Source organism: Lithobates pipiens, unplaced genomic scaffold, assembly GCF_037356315.1.
Source record: "Lithobates pipiens isolate NorthernLeopardFrog02 unplaced genomic scaffold, aLitPip1_a1.2 Scaffold_8, whole genome shotgun sequence".
NCBI classification, from domain to species: domain Eukaryota; kingdom Metazoa; phylum Chordata; class Amphibia; order Anura; family Ranidae; genus Lithobates; species Lithobates pipiens.
This window is the reverse complement of record NW_027507903.1, coordinates 145994044-146020615: the sequence shown is the minus strand read 5'-3', so window position 1 is coordinate 146020615 and position 26572 is coordinate 145994044. Positions and strand designations below refer to the sequence as shown.

The 26572-nt window shown below is 43.3% G+C and overlaps 1 protein-coding gene across 1 annotated transcript in view; it reads right to left on the bottom strand.

Moving 5' to 3' along the window:
• Positions 1-2036: 2036 nt before the first annotated feature.
• EXOC4 (exocyst complex component 4) overlaps positions 2037-26572 on the bottom strand; it is a 716245-nt gene continuing 691709 nt past the window's right edge. Inside the window, exon 18 of the mRNA XM_077471880.1 lies at positions 2037-5015. Coding sequence (XP_077328006.1) covers positions 4778-5015 — 238 coding nt within the window. The 3' untranslated portion in view covers positions 2037-4777. The remainder of the gene's footprint in view (positions 5016-26572) is intronic.

The window sequence follows — 26572 nt, the reverse complement described above, 5'->3', positions numbered from 1 at the left end:
GACAAAAGTTGAAAAAAGCAATCCTAATTGTGAAGGCTTAAAGCAGGGATAGGCAAACCCCGGCAATGGTGCCGCAAGCGCCACACAAAGCCTCTTTTGCCGACACTCGGCTCCCTCCCCATCAGCAGAGCAGTGCAGGGAATTGTCAGTGAGACACTAATGCAATCCAATTTTAGAATTCCTCATCTGCACTGAGGGGGAGGCACTGCACTCCCACACATTGTAAAAGATGGGAAACATTGGTTCTCTAATTTTTCTGTATCCACCATTTGGAGGAAGATGACTCGCTTGGTTGCCACTACCAGTCTCAGAAAGAAGTGATTGAGAAAACCGCAATCAGGTGACAGTTTATGGAATTACTTTTGAGCTTCTGGGAACAGCCAGTATTCAGCGCAATGAAAAGCACACCCAGCCACTTTTTCTCAGCTGTGGGGTCCTGCACACAGACCCGGGTATGATCCTGCACACAAACCCACTGCTTTGGGGTACATTGATGAGGCAAGATGAGCAGGGAGGTTACAGTGGTGGGACAAAAGAGCAAGAGTGTACAGTGGTGGGAGGGATGAGAATGGGGTTCAGCGGTAGGACAGAAAAGCAGGGGGTACAGTGATGGGGCAGATGAGAAAGGGGTTACAGTGGTGGGGCAGATGAGCAGGGGGGTGATCACATGTCCCAGACAGTAACGCAGTTGGCAGGTCTGTCCCAGGTCTTGGGCACCTTCATTCTGGGACAATACAGTGTCCCAGAATGAAGCTGAGAGAAGAGCAAACCTCGCCATAGCACTGGCTCCGCCTCCACCACCATCTGAGAGACTCTTCTAATGGCCAGGTCACTGGTTGCTACAGCCGCCTGACATCTAACAACCAGTGAAATCATGGCCAACACTCTCTGCCCTGCATTCAAAGCGGAGGAGAAGTTATCTTCCTCCTCCTCCGTGCCTAGTGCTCTCCGCACGGCCAGCTCCAGATCCTCCAGGGATGCCCACTTCACCCACCTCCTCTATCATCTTCGCCTCCACCACAAACGTCTGGCAACCACCCAGTGGGGGGGTCAGTGCATGGTATTTCTTAGGATCTGTAGAGTGATCCTCAAATCTGTATGCAGCACAGCCCGCAGTGTACAGTCCAGGACTCACCGTGTCAGATCACTGCACCATCAGATCACTGGCAGCGCCTTCTCTCCTTCCAGTGCCAGGATTCCATTAACTCAGCATTGCATCTCCCTTCCTGCAGCATCTCAGTCCACACTGCACTCAACTCTTCCTGCCTCATTCCCCCCTCCATCAGCAGGTTGCTTTAACTTCTCCCCTCCCGCCCTTTACACCAGCCCACCACCTACAGAGAACTCACACACCTCCTTCTCTGGGTCTACCCTCTTCTCCTGTCACCCCCACCTATGGCACCTCCTCTCCTACCCTGCCAGGGACCCCCCCCCCCAATGTGCCCTGACTGACTGCTCCATACACGGCCCACCATTTGCTGCCTGCAGGGAGAGCAATCATACACTGAACATGAACACCCATTCTTCTGCCTGCTGCTTCTCTCTTCTAATGCCCTACCATGGTGCCCCCTCTTGTGCAATGATTGCCCCTTACACACCCCACCATGTGTTGCCTGCAAGGAGAGCAATCATACACTGAACACCCATACTTATATATTATGCCTATAGATAGATAACAGATTTGATCTGAGGAGTGAGAGTGCAGGATGGTAATTTCTCACTACTTAAGTCGTTTACAGCATTTACTTTATAAAAAAAATCTTTTTTGCAATTGAAAGTGTGAAGTTACCATTTTTTGGTTATAAAATCGGCACGCTCAATCTTTGAAATTTTTTTTTGGCACACTGGGCTTTAAGCCTACTCCTGGTTTAAAGCAGATGTCAAAACAAAAATAAAAAAACTTATGCAGTCCACCTCAGTAATGTATGCACATTTCCCCAAGTCTATATTTTGCTGACCATTAAAGGCCTAAAGATTAGTTAAAACCCCCAAACATCATATCATTTCTAATCCCAGAGACCATAGAGAATAAAAAGTTTGTAGTTCCAATCTTTATGTGTCACACAATATTAGCCATTTATCAAACCCATATTTTACATTTAAAATACAATAAACTTAATTTTAGTGCATACAAACACAGTATATAGCTCATTATTTGGTAAAGTATAAAAGATGAGGTTGCGTCTAATAATTGGATACCCAACATGTAAAGCCATATCATTTTTCACCCCTGTGAAATGCTGACAAACTTTGGTGCCCAAAATGATCCACAGACAACACTTTAAAAGCCCTTGCAGGTCACGTGCATTTACATATTTTTATATATGTCACTTTTTAAACATTTTTTAAGCATAACTTTATTGCTATCACAAAGGGGACTAATAGCCTCTTATGTGATAATATTTAACTTCGACAGGTTCTCTTTAATGAGACCATCTATTAGACCCCTGAAGCCCCCCCTGTGCTCCCCATAAGCTAATGGAGCATGGATTGTGCTGCATTAACATGTTTCCTCATCCAGTGCTGCTGGTAAATAAAAGCTCTGAACCAGGAAGTGATGTAATACATGTCGCTTTATAGTCAACCAAATCATTCCCAGGAAAAAACAGTTGGTTTGTAAAGTATACACACATTCTTGACAGTGTGTAAATGTACACACATACATTCCTGGAATTGTATTTAAAGGGGTTAAACATGTGTCAAAGACAAGGCCTGGGGGCTGAATCTGGGCCACCGGGCCATTTCATGTGGCCCTCACACCTCTCCTGTAGCTGTAGTACTTCCCTTGTCTCTGCCTCTTCCTTGTCTCAGCAGGCAACAGCAGAGAGGACAACAAAACTCTGCCAGATCCTGTGCTTATCTATGCTGCTGCTGCGGAGATGCCCCCCACCATGTCAGAAGTTAGCAGTAGAGTGGAGGGCAGGACTCCACTCCTCTTACAGATCCTGCACCTTTCTGTGCAGCCACAGCATCCCCTCATTTCCGCCTCCCCTGGTCTCAGCATTCAGCAGACTGTCAACTGACTCCTTCTACAGGCCCTACTCGTTCTGCTTTCCAGCTCCACCTTCAGCTTCTTCCTGACAGCAGCTCAAAAAAAAAGAGGGTGCACTGTGAAATAAGGGAGGGTTGGGGACTCTAGACATCTGATGTAAGAGGGGGTGGAGTGCTCTGGACATCTAGTCTTACAGATACAACTGGCCCTTTGGGAGCTACCATATTGCCGAGGTGGCCCAAAATGAAATTGAGTTTGACACTCCTGCTCTACAAGTAGAGAAAATACTTTTTTTTCTTCTAGAAGTGCACTGAGCTCCAAAGTTCTGTTGTGAGCAGGCAAAACATAGCTTTTTGTGGACTAGTCTTTTGCTAAACTAGTCAATCAATCCTACTCTCTAATTCCACAATTATTCTGTAGTGTAAGATAAGAACATGGAGGCCACTTTGAGATGACAGTGGAAGTATGGAGAGCACACAGAGCAACTCTCAATTTCTGACCAGAACAGGATTTTTCTGCACTTGGCAAACCGATTTAACAAAATGCTTTCAATGGCAATGTAAACCAATAAAAAGGGAAAAAGAGATACTAATTGCTTGGTTAGAAATGAAAGGTCGTCCCCCTGTAGCCTCACATCCATGCCATCCCTGGGATGAATACGTGAATGGCAACCTCAGCCTGGAGTCAGATCAGGCCACGCCCCCCAACGCATTTTGCTCCGCCCCTCTGAGCTTAGTACCTATAACTAAGCTCCGAGGGGTGGAGTGAAATGCATTAGGGGGTTTGGCGTGGTCGTAGTCCAGGCTGAGGTTGGCATTCACATACTCATCCCAGGGATGGCACGGATGTGAGGCTACAGGGAGACCTTCTTTTATCTCTAATCATTGTAGGAGCCAGGCCGAGCTCCCTCCCGAACTAGCACTCCCAGCAGATGAACGTTTGGGACTTGCATCCCTGTCCTGGGAGCCTGAGTGGCACACTATGCAGGTTTTGGGGTGATACAAATTGCTTGGGTTTACATACTTTTTAATCATCCTGCTAGGTTACATACAAAAATGATATTAATATTATACATTTTTGGTTAGAAGGCTTGCTTGATTATATTTTGGGGTAAATATTTGGGGGCGGTGTAAAAGGCATATAGTTTGTTGTTAAAGATTACAGGAAATACTTCTTTTTTTTCAAAATTTTCCCTACCTAATTAAAAGTAAGAAATAAAAAATGCATGTATCCAAATCTACTACCACATTAAAGCCTTATGTGCCCCCTCCCCCCCAAAAAAAAATGTTAGGGAAGGCGACAAAAGATTACAGTTATATGATGTGCAACTATGTCCAAAAAATGGGAGAGTCTCTGCCTATGGAACACCCCCCTGATTAATTTATTTTCACCTTTATGGGGTTAAAGGCTCAGGGACTGACATTATTAAAAGGGAGGGTAAAGTGATTCTGTAACTGTGAAAAAAGACTAACATAACACGACCAGTACTGCATGGGACTTAAATTAAATGTATTAGTTCTCTCCATTAAATGAATCCATGTATCTGCAATCATTACTTTATAAAATGAAACACTTGTTAAAATCCAGAACATGCATATATAGAAAAATGACTGCACAACATTCAATGCGCACTGTAACAGCATGTGATTAACTTTAACACTAGTAAATCATTTAATGAAATCCCAAAATATGTCCCATTAATATTATGATTAGAAAAAGCATAGCAGGCGACAGAGCCAATATAAATGTGCTGTTACTAATATAGGTAACATAATATCCATCATCTCAAACAGTGGTTATTTTCTTGTCCTTAGTGGCTTGCTTGATGGCTGCCTGTTCACAGATGATCTCCTTAAGTCGTTGCAGCCTCATGTTCTGTGTTGTTTGGTCACCCACACCAGTCTGACTGCGATGTAGGAGACTGAGAGCATTGATGTATTCCAGCTCTGAGTATTTCACTCCTTGGTCCACCACTAGGTTCAGCAACTCATCGGCAGTGTTGTACATCATTTCATAATACTGCCTGCATTGTAAAAAAAAAAGACTTGGGATTAATGAGGCTTTCTACATACAACTAAATATCAATACTTTTGTTCATATATGAATGCATATTATAATAAAAAAAAATTTGGAGCAAATATTAATTTTGAATTGATCCTGTAGAGGATATCTGTGTGAATTTTGATTAGATACCACAAATGTTCTTTATAGAGCAGACATATAATTTCAGTTCTAAACAGTTCCTTGTATGCTCCTATCTATATACATCAAGCAGGAATTAAGCTGGTTGCATGGCAGAAAAATTCCTAGGTACAAGTCTTTCTCTGGACCATCCTATTCATAACAGCCAGAAGGCCCCAAAATGATGACAGCACTCATTATAAGAAAAGCTTTATTTAACCAGAACATATACGTGGAAAATGATGTCTGCCTATGGACCAAGCCCCCAATCCCCCCCCCCCCCCCCCCCCGATGCAATTCATCCTTATGGGCTTAAAGTGAAACTAAAGTTCCAATTTGTTTTGTTAAAAATAACAAACCTGTTATACTTACCTTCTCTGTGCAGTGCTTTTGCACAGAGCAGCCTAGACTCTACTTTTCTTGGGTCCCTCTGTGGCAAGCCGCCCTGAGCCAAGCCGCAGCTCAGTGTGTCCATTCAGACATGTATACACGGCCCAGCCCTCTCCCCCTCTCTCTCCTCATTGGCTCAGTGACCGATTGACAGCAGCGGGAGCCAATGGCACTTTTGCTGCTGTCTCATCCAATGAGGAAGAAAAGTCTCAGACAGCTGAGTCGCTCGTGTAACATTGCTGGATCGACATGGAGCTCAGGTAAGTATGAGGGGTGCTGCTGCATAGAGAAGGCTTTTTTATCTTAATGTATTAAATGCATTAAAGGGGTTTTAAAGTCAGAAGGTTTCTTATCCTAATGCATTCTATGCATGAAGATAAAAAGCTCAGCCGTCGTGGACTCTCCCTCTCCAAAGTTAGCCAATCAGGAGGGGGGGGGGCAGGGCTGAACCCCAGCTCCATGTCTGAATGGACACATGGAGCTGTAGCTCTTTTTTGTGCCCCCATAGCAAGCTGTTTGCTGTGGGGAGCACTCAACAGGAGGGAGGGGCCAGTAGCACAGAAGAGGCGCCCGAGAAGAGGAGGATCTGGGCTGCTCTGTGCAAATCCACTGCAACAGAGCAGGTAAGTATAACATGTTATAGAAAAAAAAAACTGCCTTTACAACCACTTAAATCATAGAGACAACCAGCACAGTTTACAGAAAGCAAGGAAACAGCTCAGAGGAAGGAAAACTAATTTGAATTTTTTCAACATGTGCGCTACTGCTGTTAAAGAGGAAGTAAACCCAGATGGATGTTACGTCCTCTTTTGTTCCCTGCAAAGTAAAAGCATAATGGGCTAGTATGCATTGCATACTAGCCCATTATGTGCCACTTACCTGCATACGAAGCCCATGATGTCCCTGCTGGTGGCTACATCCATCTTCACCCCTCTTCCTTCCAGGGCCGTGGACTCCGGCTCTGTGTCTGGCTGGAGTCGCGGCAGTCACGGCACGGGCCCTTTAGAAATCGCACAAAGCGATCATGCCCTTTCTTCAGTGCGCGTGCACTGATGACGGTGCAAGCATATATGCCAAATATCTCCTAAACCGTGCAGGTTTAGGAGATATTTCCAGTACCTACAGGTAAGTCTTATTATAGGCTTACCTGTAGGTAAAAGTGGTGTAACTAAGTTTACAACCACTTTAACACCATACTACTATAAACTAACAACTACAACTATACTAACATTATAGGAACACTATCTGTCACTGGGGATATGAAGTAAAATGACAAGTTGAGGGCCTGTTTGGGCAGTGAAAAGCTGACCAAACACATATAGATTTCTGTTCAGCTTACAATGTGCTACATTTAGCACAGATGAACAAATCACTCAGTAGAGCTATTGTATTTTGACAGCTAACCCTGCTAGCTGTCAAATACCTGCACAATTTTCCATTTGGCTCCTTTGATATTTTAAATGAGAGATGTTGGAAGGGAGGTGGCCAACAGGGCCACACCCTGAGCTAATTTGCTCCATGTATGGCCATAATGAAAAATAATAAAAAATAAATAAAAAAAGCCTGACTTGCAAAAATGTAATACATCAAGATCCAGAAATAAAGGGACTTGAGGGATCACATGGTACAGTATCTATACCCTTAGGCCTCTTTCACACTGACGTCCCGTTCAGGCCCGCCTGTCAGTTTTTCAGGCGGACCTGAACGGGTGCTCCATAGAGCTCTATGGAGCGTCGGATGTCAGCGGTGACATGTCCGCTGACATCCGACCCGCTCTGATCCGAAAAAGTGTAAAGGAGGAAAAAGCTATTTTTCCATCCGTCTGCGGATCGGATCGGGTGACGACGGGCACTGCGGTCCGTCGTCATCCGATCTCCCATAGGGGAGAGCGGCGCTGTGACAGATCCGTCCCTGCGCAGTGTGCAGAGACGGACCGGTCATCTCCCTGCTCAGCGGGGATCGACGGAGTGATCCCCGCTGAGCAAACGGATATCCACGGGGCGGATCAGAACTGATCCGCCCCGTGTGAAAGGACCCTTAAAATTGAAATAATATAAAAAAATTAAATAAATAACACATACGCCACAGTACTATTAAAAATATTTGGCCAATTATGTAAACATTCCAAACCCCAGCAGGTGCACATGGAAGCACCCCTAAAAAACAGAATGCATCCTAGACTGGAGTTTCCAATAGTATGACTATTAACAAAGACTCCACATAGACTAAAGTTGGCAATGTAATTTTATAGGAGGAAGAGACTGGTGGTTTTCCACAGAAAATAGTGTTCTTTGTGGTTAGTCTTGTTATAACATGTGACATCCAAATACATCCATGTAAAATAGGGCCCCAATGGGTCTATTGTGTAATCCACAGATGAGAATATGCTCCTGCAATACTGGAAATTCCACTAAATCACTTAATACATTGAACTCTTAGTGCTCTATAATATGTGTAACTGTGAGGAAAAGTTCCAGAAGTTCCAGGTTTTTAGTTTATTGGAATATCCTCATATGTTCATTATAGCAAAAAAAGGTAGTCTTTTAAGTATAGAGAGAGGAATATCCCTAATAGGTACAAAGGGCAGTCCTTGAGGCTGGGTTCACTCTTATGCAAATTGGTTGCATTCGCATGACAGGAGAGTGTGCCCGTCTTTTAATGGAGCTAAATCACACACCTCTGGGGCGGCTGCAGTCCGCACTGGAAAAGGATCCTTGGCTATGTTTGAGGTACAAACTCAGGCAAAAATTCAGACCTAAGTCACCCCTGAAATGGAGAGTAGGGACGCACCGGACCCCCTGCTGCGAGCCGTCGCTGCAGCTAGTGTGAACCCAGCCTCAAGAGCCAACTGAATCAGGCTGAGATCTCACTGAGTCAATTGGCAAAGTACAGGAGGGATCAGTGTGAGCAACACCCTGTATGAAGATGTTCACTAAGGTGCGAGAGGCAAGGGGTCTCTAAAAAAAAAAGAACCTCTATGGATGAGGTTTGGCCCTTGATGGTATTCAGACCATACTGGAGAAAGGACAGGATCCATTTCCATAGAGAACTTCCTGGGATGTATATTCCTTGTCTCTCAAAGGAAATACATTTTTCCAAGTTTTCTAGTCAACTTTGGGATAAGTAAATTTCCTAACTTTCAGGAGCGTAAAGATGACAGAATTTGACTGGATCTGACCCTTGGCTTCATGAGTCAAGCTGCGAAAACCATCAACCAAGAAACAGACTGATGAACTGGCCCTTGGGATAGAAGATCTATGCTATCATTGGCCAGGACCTGCAGACAAAACTCTGCATGCGGCATGTACCTGGAAGAGTACAGTGAGGTACAGGTCGCTGTGGCCGTAGCAGCCACCCGTCCACAGTACAATGCAGGCGGGCAGTCCTAAAGAGGTTAAAGTGATTCTAAAGGTAAAGAAACAACATGTCATAGCTGCCCTGTGCAAGCCCCAACCCCCCTCTTCTCCGGTACCCCACTGGTGCTCCTGCGTCCTCCTCCCTGCCAAATGCCCCCATAGCAAGCTGCTTACTATGGAGGCACTCTTGCATGCTCTCTCCTGAGCTAGCTCTGTGTGTCCATTAAACACCCAGAGCGTGGCTCAGCCCCACCTCCTGCTCCCTCCTCACTGTCTGTGCTTTACAGAAGCAGGAGCCAATTGCTTCCGCTGCTGTGTCTGAGCCAGTGAGGAGAGAGGGGGAGCCTCTGTTTCTCATGCACATTGCTGGGTTGAGATTGGGCACAGGTAAGTATTTAGGAAGGGCTGCATGCAAAAGTTTTACCTTAATGCATAGAATACTTTAAGGTAAAAAAAAAAAAAAAAACCTCTGAGTATATTGCGATGTAGGCATCAGTAATGGGAGGGAGATTCCATCTAAGGGGCTGTAATCAGTTCCTCATCAGAAGGGCCTATACAAAACTTACACAAGAGACTTTTAGGAGACAGGAATGTTGGAAAGGAGAAGGGACAGGAGATTGAGAATTCTAAGTCTATAACTTCAACAACACGCTATAGCTTGAAATTTTATAACCTTGATAACATAAAATGTACGCATTTATCTTACTGGAGGATTTATATTGGAGAGAGATATTGTCTCAATAGACAGCATTTTCTGCCCTAGTCTGGTTCACTGAGATAAGAGCAAAAAAACAAAGGCTACACTACATGTATGTTTAGGCATGTTCAAGATGTGCTTATTTTGGTGATCTACACAGGGATTGGTCGATTCCCTCCCCCACCATCACAATCTCTACAATTAGGCCCCTAAGAGTGAAATGTGTCAGAGGTGGGCAGTATGGAGTCTGCATTGACAGCATGATTTTTCTCGATTATCTGAATCAAGCTGTTAGTGATCAGTGAAGTCAGTGATGTGCTTTTTTGCATGGTTGAACTGAGACACACAGACTGGGAACAGGCTCCCAAGCCTGCACCTGTGTGGGGCCTGGATAGAGTTTGGAGAAGTGACATCTCTTTATTTACCTGCAACCAGATGCTATACACCTGTGTGCTGTTCATAGACAGAACAGACAGATCTGCATTCACATACAGAAGTGATAACTCAAAGAATTGGACGTGCATGTTGTTCAGATGCAGAACTAGTAAACCCAATGGACTGGACTTGCATGTCTTTCGTATAGTACTGACCAACCAATAGATGGGAGCCGCATGTTGTTCACATGCCACCCTTATAATCCAAGGGATGGAAGCTGCATATTGTTCATGTACAGAACTGCTAAACCAAGCAGCAGGACTGTGCCTATTGTTTGGATACAGAACTGATAAACCAAGGGATAGGGCCAGCATGTTGTTCATATACCAAGTCATTAGACCTGCATGATTTTCAAACACATAACTGATAAACCAAGGGATGGGACCTGCATGTTGTTCACATACAGAACTGATAAACTAATGGATGGGACTGACCGTGTCCATATACAGGACTGATAAACCAATGGATGGGACTTGCATGCTCATATACAGAATATACAATATAAACAAAAGGGCAGGACCTGCATTTTTTTTTTAAGATACACAACTGACAGACCTGCATGCTGTACAGATACAGGACAGATAAGACTTCTGTGCTTCATATATGGAACTAATAAACCACAGGATTAGACCGGCTTGGTGTTCATATACAGAACAGGAGATTGGACCTGCATGTTGTTCACATTCAGAACTGATTAACCAAGGGTTGGGACTTGCATGTTGTGATTGTGCAGAACAAATAACCAAGGGTGGGGCCTGCCTGTTATTCAGATACAGAACCGCTAAATCAAGGGTCAGGATCTACACAATGTTCAGACACAAAACTAATAAAATAAAGCAGTCTATTCACTGCACAAGTTTTGGTCGGTTCCTGATGAACCTTGCTAAAATTCACTTAGTGTGTGGCCCCGTTGGCCCACACTCGCCCATTAATCTTTAGTCAAAGGAGCCAGACAGAAACTTGTTGGCCAAGCAACAGCTGTATCTAATCAGATGCAACCTCAGTTAGGGGTCTTTCACACGGGATGGATCAGTGATGATCCACCCCGTGGACATCCGCTTTGCTCAGCGGGGATCGCTCCGATCCCTGCTGAGCAGGAAGATGACAGGTCTGTCTCTGCAGACTGTGCAGGAATGGACCTGTCAGAGCGCCACTCTCCCCTATGGGAGATCGGATGACGACGGACAGCAGATTCCATCGTCATCCGATCCACAGATGGATGGAAAAGTAGGTTTTTCCTCTGTCACACTTTTTCAGATCGGAGCCGGTCGGATGTCAGCGTACATGTCACCGCTGACATCCGACACTCCATGGACCTCTATGGAGCATCCATTCAGGTCCGCCTAAAAAACTGACAGGCGAACCTGAACGGATCGGTCATGTGAAAGAGGCCTTAAGGTGTTTTTAAAGCTGGCAGAGCTGCCTGTCAAAAAACAATAGCAGTAGTTGGAGATTTTTCCATACATGCTGTATTTTTGTTCAGTATACATACATAATAGTTTTTATCGCATAGAATTAGATGCCCACAAACGTAAACTGATTATATAAGCAAAGTAAATGTAGACAGGTTTAGAACATCATCTCTCATGATAATCCACGTGTACCTGTATTGGCTGCTATAGATTCCTTTGCTTATATTTATCTTCTTAAATACAGTTTATGAGTTATGGAAGACATGATAGAGGAACACTACCACCTTCAGGCTGCCATTGATTAAATATTATAGTTGTCAGAATCTGACACACTATTTAAAAAAAATGAAATAAAAAAAAAATTGAAAATAAAATAAAATCGTGTTTCAAATAAAAATAATAATGTTCTTATAAAAACAATCTATGTATGCAAATTAGTCATTGAGTTTTAAACGACACATATCGCTGCTATATTTTGGGAGGGTGTACAACGATGTCCTCCCAGAATCGTGCTCTCCGCGCGCCCCCATCATGGATCGGGGTAAAGGGACAATCCCAGCAGCCCTTTACCACGTGATCGCTACATTCAATGATGGAACGATCACTGTAAACAAACCAGCATCATTTTCAGAGGTAGAAACTGCAGCGCGAGGCTGCTTACATTTTAATTTTCATATAATGCAAGTGCCCAGCAGTGCCACATCTGTGCCCAGCAGTGCTCTACAGTGCCGTAGCAGTGAACATCTGTACCCCATCAGAGCACATATGTGCCTCATCAGTGCCCCATCAGTACCCAGCAGTTCTCTACAGCGCCCCATCAGTGCGCTACAGGTCCCCATCAGTGCACATCTGTGCTCTACAGTGCCCCATCAGTGACACATCTGTGCTTTACAGTGCCCCATCAGTGCCACTAAAGTGCATATCAGTGCCAATAGAGTGTCCATCAGTGCCACCCTATCAGTGGATCCTCATTAGCACCTTTACATTTTCTTTCCACATTTTCCAAAAACTTGTGGAAAAAAACGACATGCTCAAAAAAGACTCATTATGCCTCATAGATTATACATTGGGGTGTTTTCTTTCCAAAATGGGGTCATTTTGTGGGTGTTTCCATTGTCCTAGTGCTCCAGGGCGTTCAAAAGTGTGATAGGTTGTCAGGAAATTATATGTATAATTTATGTTCCTAAAATGCCTGATGGTGCTCCCTGCATGTTGGGCCTATGTATGTGGCCAGGCTGTGTGAAAGTCTCAGACATAAGATATCACAATGCTGAGGAGCAGTAGCAGAATGTGTTTTGGGGTGTAATTGTAAATATGCATATGTGAGAGAAATAACCTATTAACAGCTTTAGCCCCTGAAGATTTTACCCCCTTCCTGACCAGAGCACTGTTTGCGATTCGGCACTGCGTTGATTTAACTGACAATTGCACGGTCCTGCGAAGTTGCACCCAAACAAAATAGACGTCCTTTTTCCCCCACAAATATAGCCTTCTTTTGGTGGTATTTAATCACCGCTGCAGTTTTTATTTTTTTCGCTATGAACAAAAAAAGAGCGCCAATTTAAAAAAATATATTTTTTTTTTACTTTTTGCTATAATAAATATCCCCCAAAAATATATAAAAAAAAATTTTCTTTCCTCAGTTTAGGCCCATATGTATTATTCTACATATTTTTGGTAAAAAAAAAAAAAAAAAAATTGAAATAAGCGTGTATTGATTGGTTTGCGCAAAAGGTATAGCGTTTACAATATAGGGGAGTTTTATGACATTTTTATTCATTTTTTTTTTTACCAGTAATGGTGGCGATCTGCGATTTTTTTTTTTCGGGACTGCGACATTGTGGCAGACACATCGGCCAATTTTGAAACGTATTTGGGACCACTGCCATTTTTACAGCGATCAGTGCTATGAAAATGCATTGATTACTGTAAAAATGTCACTGTGAAGGGGTTAACTACTAGGGGGCAATCAAGGGGTTATTGTGTTCTCTAGTTTGTGTTCTAACTGAAGGGGGGATGGGACTGTGCAGGGGAAATGACAGATCACTGTTCATACTCTGTATGCACAGACATTCTGTCTGTTCTCCCCTCAGAGAACCGGAAACTGTGTGTTTACACACACAGATCCCGGTTCTCCATGTGCCCCAAGCGATTGCGAGAGCCCGGCAGTGATCGCGACCGTTAGGCAAGCAGGGGGCGCACACGCGGCCCCCTAGTGGCCACAGGACAAAGAGGCGTTACATAGCGTTATGTCGCTCAGCTGTGCCATTCTGCCACAGTACAACTGCGGCGGATAGTCGGCAAGTCGTTAATATGACAATTTTGTGTGGGGGGGGGGGGGGGGGAGTCTTCATTTTGCAAAGAATTGTGGGAAAAAATTAAAATGTGAAAAAAACTCATCATGCCTCTTAGTAAATACCTTGAAATGTCTACTTTCCAAAAGGGGGTCATTGGGGGGGGGGGGGGGGGTATTTGTACCTGGCTTGTTAGCATCTCAAGAAACTAGTCAGTACTTCAGGTGTGATCAATTTTCAATGATTGGCACCATAGCTTGTAGACTAACTTTCACAAAGACCAAATAATATACACCAATTTGGGTTATTTTTACCAAAGATATGTAGCAGTATAAATTTTAGCCTAAATTTATGAAGACAGATTACTAATATGCAAAATTTTATAAGAAACCAAGAATGCATTTTTTAACAACATTTTCAGTCTTTTTTTATTTATAGCGCAAAAAACAAAAACAGTGCTGAATAAATACCGCCAAAAGAAAGCTATATTTGTATGAAAAAAAAAAAATCACATGGGCACAGTGTTGCATGACTGAGTAATTGTCATTTAAAGTGTGACAGAACTGAAAGCTGAAAATTGCCCTGGTTAGGAAGGGGGTTTAAGTGCTCAATGGACAAGTGGTTAATAATAAGAGATTCAAAAATGAGTCCAGATGGATGTTAAACATGGCAGCATGTGGATTGATCGGAAAGGCTTATTGGAAAATTGTAATTTAATGTGAGGCACATTATCGGCCACATTTAAACAACACAATAGAATAAAATGTAGAAAAAAATAAAAATGAAAGTATTACTGTGTGACCACACAGATTTTCATCCAGCATTATTTGACGTTGCAGTTAAAAATAGGTTTGCAACATGGTAGACAATGAATAATGTAGAGGAATATAAGCTTTCAAAATAATTATGCTTTGGAAATCAATAACAAACGAGAAGGAAAAGAAACAACAGATACATCTGATATTTTCAAAATGAAGAAACAGGTATCACAATCATCACAGGAGCTGCACAATCCCACATTTGCTATTAATACCTCTCTATTTAAATGCTAATTCTCACCTTTCACCCAGCACAGTGGGAGGAGAGCTTTTTAAAAAGATCCAGAGAACTCGCAATGAAATCCCAATTTCTTGACTTGATTCAATCGCTTTACAGAATGACCTCAGCATTATTCCAGGTCCTCAGATATCATTTTCTTAGACTGCATCAAAACTGAATTAAATGTGGGTGGCCCTAGTTATACATTCACCAGATGGGTCAAATGAGGGTTGTCAGTCACCCAAAATCTGAGGTGTCACTTGACAATTTGTGGATGAATCACAAGTTGGCAGTAACATTTGTTACCAGGCGGCCACTGTGAATAAAAGTTAACCTATACCTTAGGGAACTTTATATAATCTATGTATTTACAAAAGCAGATTACTTTTAACCACTTGAGTCCCCAGGCAATGTCTGTGTTGCATACAATACAATATATGTCTTAGGTCTTGTAGTCTACAATAATATATTATACATATTTTTTTAGGACAGGTGTTGCTTTAATTTGATAACAATTTATAGAAAAAAAAAATGTAAAAAAAGTGAAACATTTAAATTTTCAGTAATTCTTTCCAACACATTTATGAAGTTTGTGCACCTCCATATTTTACTGCAGTCTGTTGACTACAATAATATCACATTAGTGCGAGTTGTAAGGTGGCGGAATGTCCGACAGAAAAAGTCAGACGGAAGCTTTTCATCGTATATATTCCGATCGTGTGTATTCCTCATCAGACTTTTTACGTAGAAAATTCTGATGGACCTAGAAATAGAACATGTTCTAAATATTTCCCACGGAACCAATTCCTATTGGGAAACCCGCTCGTCTGTATGCTGTTCCGACGGACCAAAACCGATGCATGCTTTGAAGCAAGTATGAGATAGATAAGAATGAAATTATATGTGTAATTTATGCTCCTAGAATGCCTCAAAATTCTACTTCAATGGTGGACCCCTCTATGTGGCCAGGCTGTGTAAAAGTCCCACACATGTGGTATCGTCCTACTCGGGAGTAGTGGTGCAACGGATCAAAAAACTCATGGATCAGATCGTTCCTCGGATCAAAGTCACGGATCGGATCATTTTCCAGATCAGCAAATAATAATTGAATTTGCAAAAACCTGTGAAAATCGGCATCATGACATGACGCCCGTTTGTTTACAAGTGATCCCTCCATCATTTGACAGAGCGATCACATTGTAAACGGCCGCCGGGTGTACAAAGATGGCCACCACTCTGGAGCTAGGCCGAAGCCGCGGCCTTTCCTAAGGCCGAGGCCGCATGGCTCTCCGCGGATTGCGGCGTGTGCCGATCCGAACAGAGTGACCCGTTTGGATCACAGATCGGTGACGATCCGTTGCACCCTTACTCTGGAGGAGTAGCAGAATGTATTTCGGGTGTAATTTTTTCCTATGTAAATGTTGTGTGTTAGAATTAAATTATAAATTGACCACTTTCTGTAAAAAAAAAAAAAATGTATTTGCTTTCCAAAGACTTGCAAAATTTTTTTTTTTACCTTTCAAAAGACTCATTATACCTTGGGGTGTTAGGCCGCGTACACACGGGCGGACTGTATGGCCTACTTAGTCCGTCGAAACACATTTCAGCGGACAGTCCGCTCGTGTGTGGGCTTCAGCGGACTTTTTCAGCGTGCAGTCTGGCGTACTAAGTATTTCGGATTTTTCGAAATTCTGTCCGTCATACTTTGGTTTCAGCGGACAATCCGCTCGTCAGTAGGCTAGTTCGACGGACTAAGAATGGCGCATGCTCAGAAAGGATTTACACGGCGGAAGGGTGCATTGCTGTGTATTGGACTTCCTATTTCTAGTCCCATCGTACGTGCTGTACACGTCATCGCGCAAGCTTTCGACGGACTGTTTGTGCATCCGTGTGTGGTCAAGTCCGTTCAGTCGAAAGTATGACGGACTGTCCGTCGGATTGTATGACGGACTAAGTAGGCCATACAGTCCGCCCGTGTGTACGCGGCCTTAGCTTTCCAAAATGGGCTAATGCCATTGTCCTGGTGATCCAGGGCCTGATAGGTTGTTAGGAAATTTTATGTGCGATTTATGCTCCTAGAACGCCTCATGGCACTCCCTGCTTGTTAGATCTCTCTTAACCACTACAGCCCCGGACCAAAAAACACCTTAAGGACCAGAGGTCTTTTTCCAATTTCGCACTGTGCTGCTTTAACTGGTAATTGCGCGGTCATGCAATACTGCACCCAAACGAAATTTGAGTCCTTTTCTTCCCACAAATAGAGCTTTCTTTTGATGGTATTTGATTGCCTCTGCAATTTTTATTTTTTGCGATATAAATGGAAAAAGAGCGAAAATTTTGAAAAAAATATATATTTTCTTCTTTTTGTTATAAGAAAAATCGAATAAACTAAATTTTAGTCATACATTGAGGGCAAAATTTATTCAGCCACATGTCTTTAGTAAAAAAAATGTCAATAAGCGTATATTTTTTGGTTTGCGCAAAAGTTATAGCGTCTACAAACTAGAGTACATTTTCTGGAATTTACACAGCTTTTAATTTATGACTGCCTATCTCATTTCTTGAGGTGCTAAAATGGCAGGGCAGTACAAACCCCCCCCAAATGACCCCATTTTGGAAAGTAGACACCCCAAGGAAATTGCTGATGGGTATGTTGAGCCCATTGAATATTTAATTTTTTTTGTCCTAAGGGATTGAATAATGACAAAAGAAAAAAATTTTTTTTACAAAAAGTTGTCACTAAATGATATATTGCTTACACATGCCATGGTTATATGTGGAATTGCACCCCAAAATATATTCCGCTACTTCTCCCGAGTATGGGGATACCACATGTGTGGGACTTTTTGGGAGTCTAGTCGCGCACGGCACCCCGAAAACCAATCACCACCTTCAGGATTTCTAAGGGTGCAAATTTTTGATTTGACTCCTCACTACCTATCACAGTTTGCCCAACTTAGTCCGCTGAACCGTGTTTCAGCGGACAATCCGCTTGTGTGTGGGCTTCAGCGGACTTTTTCAGCGGACAGTCTGACGGACTTAGTCTTTCGGAATTTCCATAATTTTGTCCTTCCAAACGTGGTTTTGTCCGTCCAAACTTGGTTTCAGCGGACAGTCCGCTCGTGTGTAGGCAAGTTGGACGGACTAAGTATGGTGCATGCTCAGAAAGGATTTACACGGCCGAAGGTTGCATTGCAGTGTATTGGACGTCGTTTTTCTAGTCCCGTCGTACGTGCTGTACACGTCATCGCGCAAGTTTTCAGCGGACTGTCTGTTCATCGTGTGTGGTCAAGTCCGTTCATTCAAAAGTTGAACGGACTGTCTGTCGGATTGTCTGACGAACTTAGTTGGGCAGACAATCCGCCCGTGTGTACGCGGCCTAAGGGCATACATTTTTTATTTTACTCCTCACTACCTATCACTACCTATCACAGTTTTGAAGGCCATAAAATGCCAAGATGGCACAAAACCCCCCCAAATGACCCCATTTTGGAAAGTAGATACCCCAAGCTATTTGCTGAGGGCCATGTTGAGACCATTGAATATTTTTTTTTTGTCCCAAGGGATTGAATAATGCCAAAAAATAAAAATTTTTTTTTTTTTTTACAAAAAGTTGTCACTAAATGATATATTGCTCACACATGCCATGGTTATATGTGGAATTGCACCCCAAAATATATTCTGCTACTTCTCCAGAGTATGGGGATACCACATGTGTGGGACTTTTTGGGAGTCTAGTCGCGCACGGCACCCCGAAAACCAATCACCACCTTCAGGATTTCTAAGGGTGCAAATTTTTGATTTGACTCCTCACTACCTATCACAGGTTCGAAGGCCATAAAATGCCAAAATAGCACAAAACCCCCCAAAATGACCCTATTTTGGAAAGTAGACACCCCAAGCTATTTACTGAGAGGCATGTTGAGTCCATGGAATATTTTATATTTTGCCACAAGTTGCGGGAATATTACAAACTTTTTTTTTTTTGCACAAAGTTGTCACTAAATGATATATTGCTCACACATGCTATGGGCAGAAGTCAAATTACACCCCAAAATAAATTCTGCTGTTTCTCCCGAGTACGGGGATACCACATGTGGGGGACTTTTTGGGAGCCTAGCCACGTACGGGACCCCAAAAACCAAGCACTGCCTTCCGGATTTAAATATAAAATGCTACCAAAAAAACTGTTAGCGATCGCAGGGATCAGGCCTGACTCTGCGATCGCTGCAGTTATGTGTTTAGTGTTTTGTAAGTGACAGTGATCGATCGATACTGCACTTGGGTGGGCTGGGCAGAGGGGCAAAACGCAGGTGCTAGCAGGTATCTGGGCTGATCCCGCTAACAATGCATTTTTTTGGAACCCTGAACTGCTGGGGACGCTAGTATAGATCTGATCAGATCAGATATTGATCTGTTCAGATTCTATACCACTACAGGAGGTTTATGCTTTGCGCGTGGGTGTTAGCGGTACTGGCACTAACCTAGCGCTGCCTGGGGCGACGCAGACCCTGACCCTAAAACCTAATTGATATCACCCGCCGGGTGATCAGGGGGTTAAACCTTTATTGGGTAATAAATGGTGGGTGCCCCGATGCTATAAAAAGCAAACTAACCAGAGTCACCCGTAACACTTATACGGTGATCAGTGGTGAAAGGGTTAACTAGGGGCAATCAGGGGGTTCAAATTTTTATTAGGTAGTATATGGGGGTCCCTGGCACTATATAAAAACCTGACGGGGAACCTAAATAACTAACTGGCTAACCAGCGTCACCAGTGACACTTATACTGTGATCGCTGGTGAAAGGGTTAACTAGGGGCAATCAGGGGGTTAATACCATTATTGGGTAGTATATGGGGGTACCTAACGCTATAAAAACCTGGCGGTGAACCTAAAAAAATAACTAGCTACCTAACGACACTAGTGACACTAATGCAGCGATCAGAAAAATTATCGCTTAGTGACACTGGCAAAAGGGGGTGAAAGGGTTAACTAGGGGCAATCAGGGGGTTAAAACCATTTTTGGGTAGTATATCGGGGTACCTAGCGCTATAAAAACCTGGCGGTGAACCTAAAAAAAAACTAGCTACCTAGCGACACTAGTGACACTAATGCAGCGATCAGAAAAATGATCGCTTAGTGACAGTGGCAAAAGGGGGTGAAAGGGTTAACTAGGGGCAATCAGGGGATTAAAACCATTATTGGGTAGTATATCGGGGTACCTAGCGCTATAAAAACCTGGCGGTGAACCTAAAAAAAAAAACTAGCTACCTAGCGACACTAATGCAGCGATCAGAAAAATGATCGCTTAGTGACAGTGGCAAAAGGGGGTGAAAGGGTTAACTAGGGGCAATCAGGGGGTTAAAACCATTATTGGGTAGTATATCGGGGTACCTAGCGCTATAAATACCTGGCGGTGAACCTAAAAAAATAACTAGCTACCTAGCGACAGTAGCGACACTGATGCAGCGATCAGAAAAATTATCGCTTAGTGACACTGGCAAAAGGGGGTGAAAGGGTTAACTAGGGGCAATCAGGGGGTTAAAATCATTATTGGGTAGTATATCGGGGTACCTAGCGATATAAAAACCTGGCGGTGAACCTAAAAAAATAACTAGCTACCTAGCGACAGTAGCGACACTAATGCAGCGATCAGAAAAATGATCGCTTAGTGACACTGGCAAAAGGGGGTGAAAAGGTTAACTAGGAGCAATCAGGGGGTTAAAACCATTATTGGGTAGTATATCGGGGTACCTAGCGATATAAAAACCTGGCGGTGAACCTAAAAAAAATAACTAGCTACCTAGCGACAGTAGCGACACTGATGCATCGATCAGAAAAATGATCGCTTAGTGACACTGGCAAAAGGGGGTGAAAGGGTTAACTCTAGGGGCAATCAGGGGGTTAAATCTTTATTGGGGGGTGATAGGGGGCTACCCTGGACCTAACACTAACTGCCCTGACAGTTTTAACTGTTACAACTGACACTGAATGCATTGATCAGTAAAGAAATGATCAATGCAATCAGTGACACTGTGACTGGGGGGGAGGGGGGGCGATCGGGGGGGGGTTTGTGTACCTATGTGTACCTATGTGTCAGTGTAGTGTTTTGGTGCACTTACTTTTAGTCTTCTCCTCGTAGTCCGGTCAAAAAGACCGCCCCGAGGAGAATGACATCACTTCCTCCTTCCTGTGTAAACAATACACAGTGGGAGGAAGTTCGTCATTGGTCAGGAGCGATCCAGAGGGGGTGGCCAGAAACCAACAGCCATCCCCTCATCACGGATCGCTCCTGGAGGGAAACGGACCGCCGTATCCAGCGGGAGGGGGTCCGATCGGACCCCCCACCCGCTGGAAGGCAGGCACGTACATCTACATGCTTGTGCCTGCCTGTGCCTGCCTGTGCTATTGCGATGACGTATAATGGCAATACGGCGGTCCTTAAGTGGTTAAAGTCTCACACATGTGGTATCACCATACCTGGGAGGAGTAGCTGAATGCATTTTGGGGTGTAATTGAAAGTATGCATATGCCGAGTGTGAGAAATAACTTGTTATTATGAAAATTTTGTGTAAAATAAATAAATAAATAAATAATAATTTCTTTATTTTCCCAAGAATTGTGGGAAAAAATTACAACTTCAAAAAACTCACTATGCCTCTTTAAATACCTTGGACTGTATTTCCAAAAAGGGGTCATTTGTACTTTTCTGACATTTCAGGGCCTCAAGAGACGAGATAGACAGTCAGTGCATCAGATGTGATCAATTTTCAATAATTTGCACCATAGCTGATAGACTCTAGAACTTTCACACAGACCAAATATACACTTATTTGGGTTATTTTTTACCAAAGATATGTAGAAGTATAAATTTTGGCCAAAATTTATGAACAAAAATTAGGTATTTTGCAAAATGTTATAGAAACTGAAAAAATGTGTTTTTTTCCCCCTAAATTTTTGCACTTTTTTCACTTATGTCACAAAAAATAAAAATAAAAACAGTGGTGATTAAATACCACTAAAAGAAAGCTCTATGTGTGTGAAAAAAAGATAACATTTTTATTTGGGTTCAGTGTTGCATGACTGAGTAATTTCAAAGTGCGAGAGTGCTGAAAGCTGAAAATTGGTCTGGGCAGAAAGGTGTATAAGTGCCCAGTATTGAAGTAGTTAATATTGAAAGTGAGCCACATAGGTTTTATTTTTAGGCCTTTTAAATGTATTGCCCATTGGAATACATTTTGCCGTGTGTTTGTATATAGTCTATTTAAAGCACTGCCATTTCTGTTATGCGTTCCTTAACCACTTAAGGACCGCTTCCTGCACATATTCGTCGGCAGAATGGCACGACTGGGCACAAGCACGTACCTATACGTTGCTCTTTCAGTGCCCAGCCGTGGGTCGGGAGCGTGCCGCCACCGCCGGCGAGCTCCCAACCCGGTCCTGAGCTCTGTGACTGTGGCCGCGAGACCAGCGGACCCGATCGCCACTCGTGTCCCGCGATCGGGTCACAGAGCTGAAGAACGAGGAGAGGTCTGTGTAAACAAACCTCTCCCGGTGCTTCCTACTGAGCCTGTCACTGATCGTCTGTTCCCTGTTATATGGAAAGACGATCAGTGACGTCAGACGCCAAGCCACGCCCCCCCCACAGTTAAAAAAAAACCCACACACACTTAACCCCTTCCCGCCCCCTAGTGGGTAACTCCTTCACTGCCAGTGTCATTTACACAGGAATCAGTGCATTTAAATAGCACTGATTGCTGTATAAATGACAATGGTCCCAAAAATGTGTCAAAAATGTCCAATGTGTCCACCATAATGTCACAGTCACATTAAAAATCGCTGATCGCCGGCATTACTAGTAAAAATATTAATCAAAATGCTAAAAAACGATCCCCTATTTTGTAAACGCTATAACTGTTGCGCAAATCAATAATCTCAATTTCTTTTGTTACCAAAAATATGTAGAAGAATACGTATCGGGCTAAACTGAGGAAAAAAATTTTTTTTATATATTTTTGGGCGATTTTTATTATAGCAAAAAGTAAAAAATATTGATTTTTTTTCAAAATTGTCGCTCTATTTTTGTTTATAGCACAAAAAATAAAAACCGCAGAGGTGATCAAATACCACCAAAAGAAAGCTCTATTTGTGGTTAAAAAGGACACCAATTCTGTTTGGGAACCACGACCGCGCAATTGTCAGTTAAAGCGACGCAGTGCCGAATCGCAAAAAGGGGCCTGGTCCTTTGGCTGCAAATTGGTCCGGGGGTTAATGACAACTTTCCCTTCCAGTTTAAATCTTGAAGATCAGCCCTCAGCCTTGGAAAAATTGATCTCCTAAAATTAAGCGTTTTTCTTTCCAGTACGTGTTTTCTGTTTACAGCTTACATTAAATGAAATCATGATATGGTCACTGCTACCCAGATGTTCTTTTATATGAACATTAGTAATAAGCTCTGCATGGTTTGAGATTAACAGGTTCAGCACAGCATCATTTCTGTCTCATAATAGGTTTATAAATTTCCGCCCTGTTAATGTTCCAACAATGCCACAGCTTCAGTCAACTTCAGGCTCGGTTCACACCTGACAAGTCGCCCCCGTTCTGTACTACGGAACCGTTCTAAGAGGAGGGACTCGAGTCGCTCCGACTTAGAAAAAAGGTTCCTGTACTACTTTTGGGCGACCTCGGGCGACTTGCATTGACTTCTATACAGAAGTCATTTGCAAGTCGCCACTGAGGTCGCGGCAGGTCGCGGCGCGGCAAGTCGTGTCGCCTCGCATCGCCCCCTGTGTGAACCGAGCCTTAGGGTAGTTAAAATCACCCATTATGATCATTGTCCCAACCCTTTCAGCCCTTTCTATCTGTGCAAGAAGCTGAGTCTCCACCTGTTTATTAACATTGGGTGGCCTGTAACAAACTCCAATAATTATCTTTGACATATGCACAACCATATGCAGCTCCACCCATAATGCTTCAACAGCATCACACTTCTCCATCAACAAGGTTCTCTTTCACACTTGCTTTAAGATCCCTTGTCACAAAGGGGTTTCATGAAACTGGAGCGTGCAAAATCTGGTGCAGCTCTGCAAAGAAACCAGCTTCCAGGTTTTATTGTCAAAGCTTAATTGAACAAGCTGAAGTTAGAAGCTAATTGGCTACCATGCACAGCTGCATCAGATTTTGCACTCTCCAATTTTAGTAAATCAACCCCATAGAGACAGACACCACCACCTTTTTGTTCCCCCCTGTCTCTCTAAAAGATAGAATTGCCGGGAATATCAATATCATGTGAATCGTGCCCAACCATGTGAAGAATAAAATTAGGATTCCGCAATACCAATTAAATCATATTTCTATTCATGCATCAAAGCTTTCAATGCTCATATTTTGCTTGGCAGACTTCTGGCATTGGTGAACACTAATTCATTGTCACATTTTGCTTTTGTTTTGCATATCTTTTTTAGTAGTATAAACCGTATTATAAAAGTCAATGGTTGTTTGTAACATAGGAAACTCCTTCTCATCTGCTTTAACCCTTCCCCATCTTCTGCTATTGCACCCTCCATTAAATGTCTGACCTCTGACTGTCTTGTCTTCCCCCATTATATTCTAATTCTCCCTTTCCCCTCATTTCTAGTTTAAAAAACTCCTGCACCCTTCCCATAAACCTCTTTTCCAACACAGCACCTCCCTTCCATTAAGGTGCAAACCATCTTTAGCATATAGGTTGCACCCCAATGAAACGTCAGTCCAGTGCTCTAGAAGCCCAAATCCTTCCCTCTTACACCAAGTCGTTATACATGGATTGAGTTCTCGAATTCTCTAATTTCCCCCTGCCTTTCCTGTGTTGCAAATGGCACAGGCAATATTTCAAGGAATATAACCTTGGAGGCCTTTCCCTTCAACTTGCAGCCAAATTATTTACATTGATTTATAAGGATTCTTCATCTTCCATTTATTCTGTCATGGGTTCCAACATAGACCAAGACAGCTGGTTCATGCCAGGCCACGCCCAGTAATTTATCAACCCGGTCCACAACATGCCGAACCCAGGCACCAGGGAGACAGCAAACCATTAGGCTGAGACAGTCCTGGCAACAAATTATTCTATTATTCCCCTATTATCACCAATTGTCTAGGCCTTCCTGCATTACCCGCAACACCCCTACTAGATGGGCTGCTCTCCCGACCGATAGGGGTAGCAGTGACATCTAGTGCAGCCGCCCCCGAGTTTGAAACCTCCACATCTTCACCCAACTTAGCAAATATGTTTTGGTGGGTGCTCAAACACATGACTGGCCCTAATTTTGTGTGAGCCTCTACCACCCCCCGCTACATTAACCCTACCTGAACATCTAGACTCAACCCCATTAACTACCTGCTCAGTGAGCAGAACAATCCTTTCAAAGTTGTCTGTTCTGCTCAGTGTTGCAATTTGCTCCTTCAGATCTCTAATGTGAGCTTCCAGAATGGCAAACTGCTCCCATCTGATAACAGTATTTATTGTTGCTCCATTATTGTATATATATTGTGGCACATTATGCACTTGTTTTTAAATAACAAACATATCATACTTACCTCCACTGTGCAGATCGTTTTGCACAGAGTGGCCCTGAACCTCGTCTTCTAGGGTCACCCGGAGGTTTTCGTGGCTCCTCCTCACATCAGATAACCCTCTAGAAGAAGTGCTCTCCCGAGGGGGTTACTTTGCGGTTGCGCTCCCGAGTCCAGCATTCGCCGTCCATAGCCGCCAAATGTATGACTTGGCCCCGCCCCCCACATCACTGGATTTGATTGACGGCAGCGTGAGCCAATGGCTGTGGTGCTATCACTCTATCCAATCAAAAACCAAGAACCCCAGGCAGAGAGACAGTGCGTCCTACCGGGTCAAGTTCCAGGGCTCAGGTAAGTAAAACGGGGGGGATGCATTAAGGTAAAAAAACACAAAGGTTTACAACCCCTTTAAACCATGCTAGCAATCATCATCACAGTTACAATATTATTACTTACAGGAAATTGAAGATGTTACTAACAAGTTAGAAGACTCCTGTCTTAACTCTTGGTTTTTAACTTTCCATTTAAGTTAAAATTCCACATTTAAGCCAGCATTAAATGTGAGCAAGCTCAAATGTGAGGCTAAAATTTAATTATTTGGCCTCAACGCCAAACAATATGTCTTGTGGGAATCCAATACAGCTCACCATCCAAATAACACCATTCCTACAGTAAAGCATGAAGGTGGTAATATCAAGTTATGGGGGTGTTTCTCTGCAGCAGGAACTGGAGCACTTATCATGATGGAAGAAAAATTGATGGGTCAAAATTCCATCAAGTTCTTGAGGAAAATCTGCTGCCCTCTGCCAGTCATCTTCCAACATGACAATGACCCAAAGCACACAGCAAAAATTTCTACATAGTAGTTGAAGGAGAAAAAGGTGAATGTCCTTGCATGGCTTAGGCCTCCTGTACACTGCTGCTGGTAAACTCACCTTGTTCACAAATTTCACATGTAAGCCAGCATAAAATGTGAGCAACTTTGTCTTACCTTGACCACATTCAGGGTCAAGGCTTCACCATTTATGGTGAGCATACTTCCAAAGGGATATTCAGGGTCTAGGTGCCATAGGAATAGACCACAGCCTTGGACCTATATAGCACCCAGTGGCATCATGTGTCAAGGTGAATGCTGAAAACCGGATCCAAGTGCCTGAAGCAAACATTTCAGACCAGCCCCACTGCTGCAGGGTACATTTCTCAAAGTATACACCGGGGGCA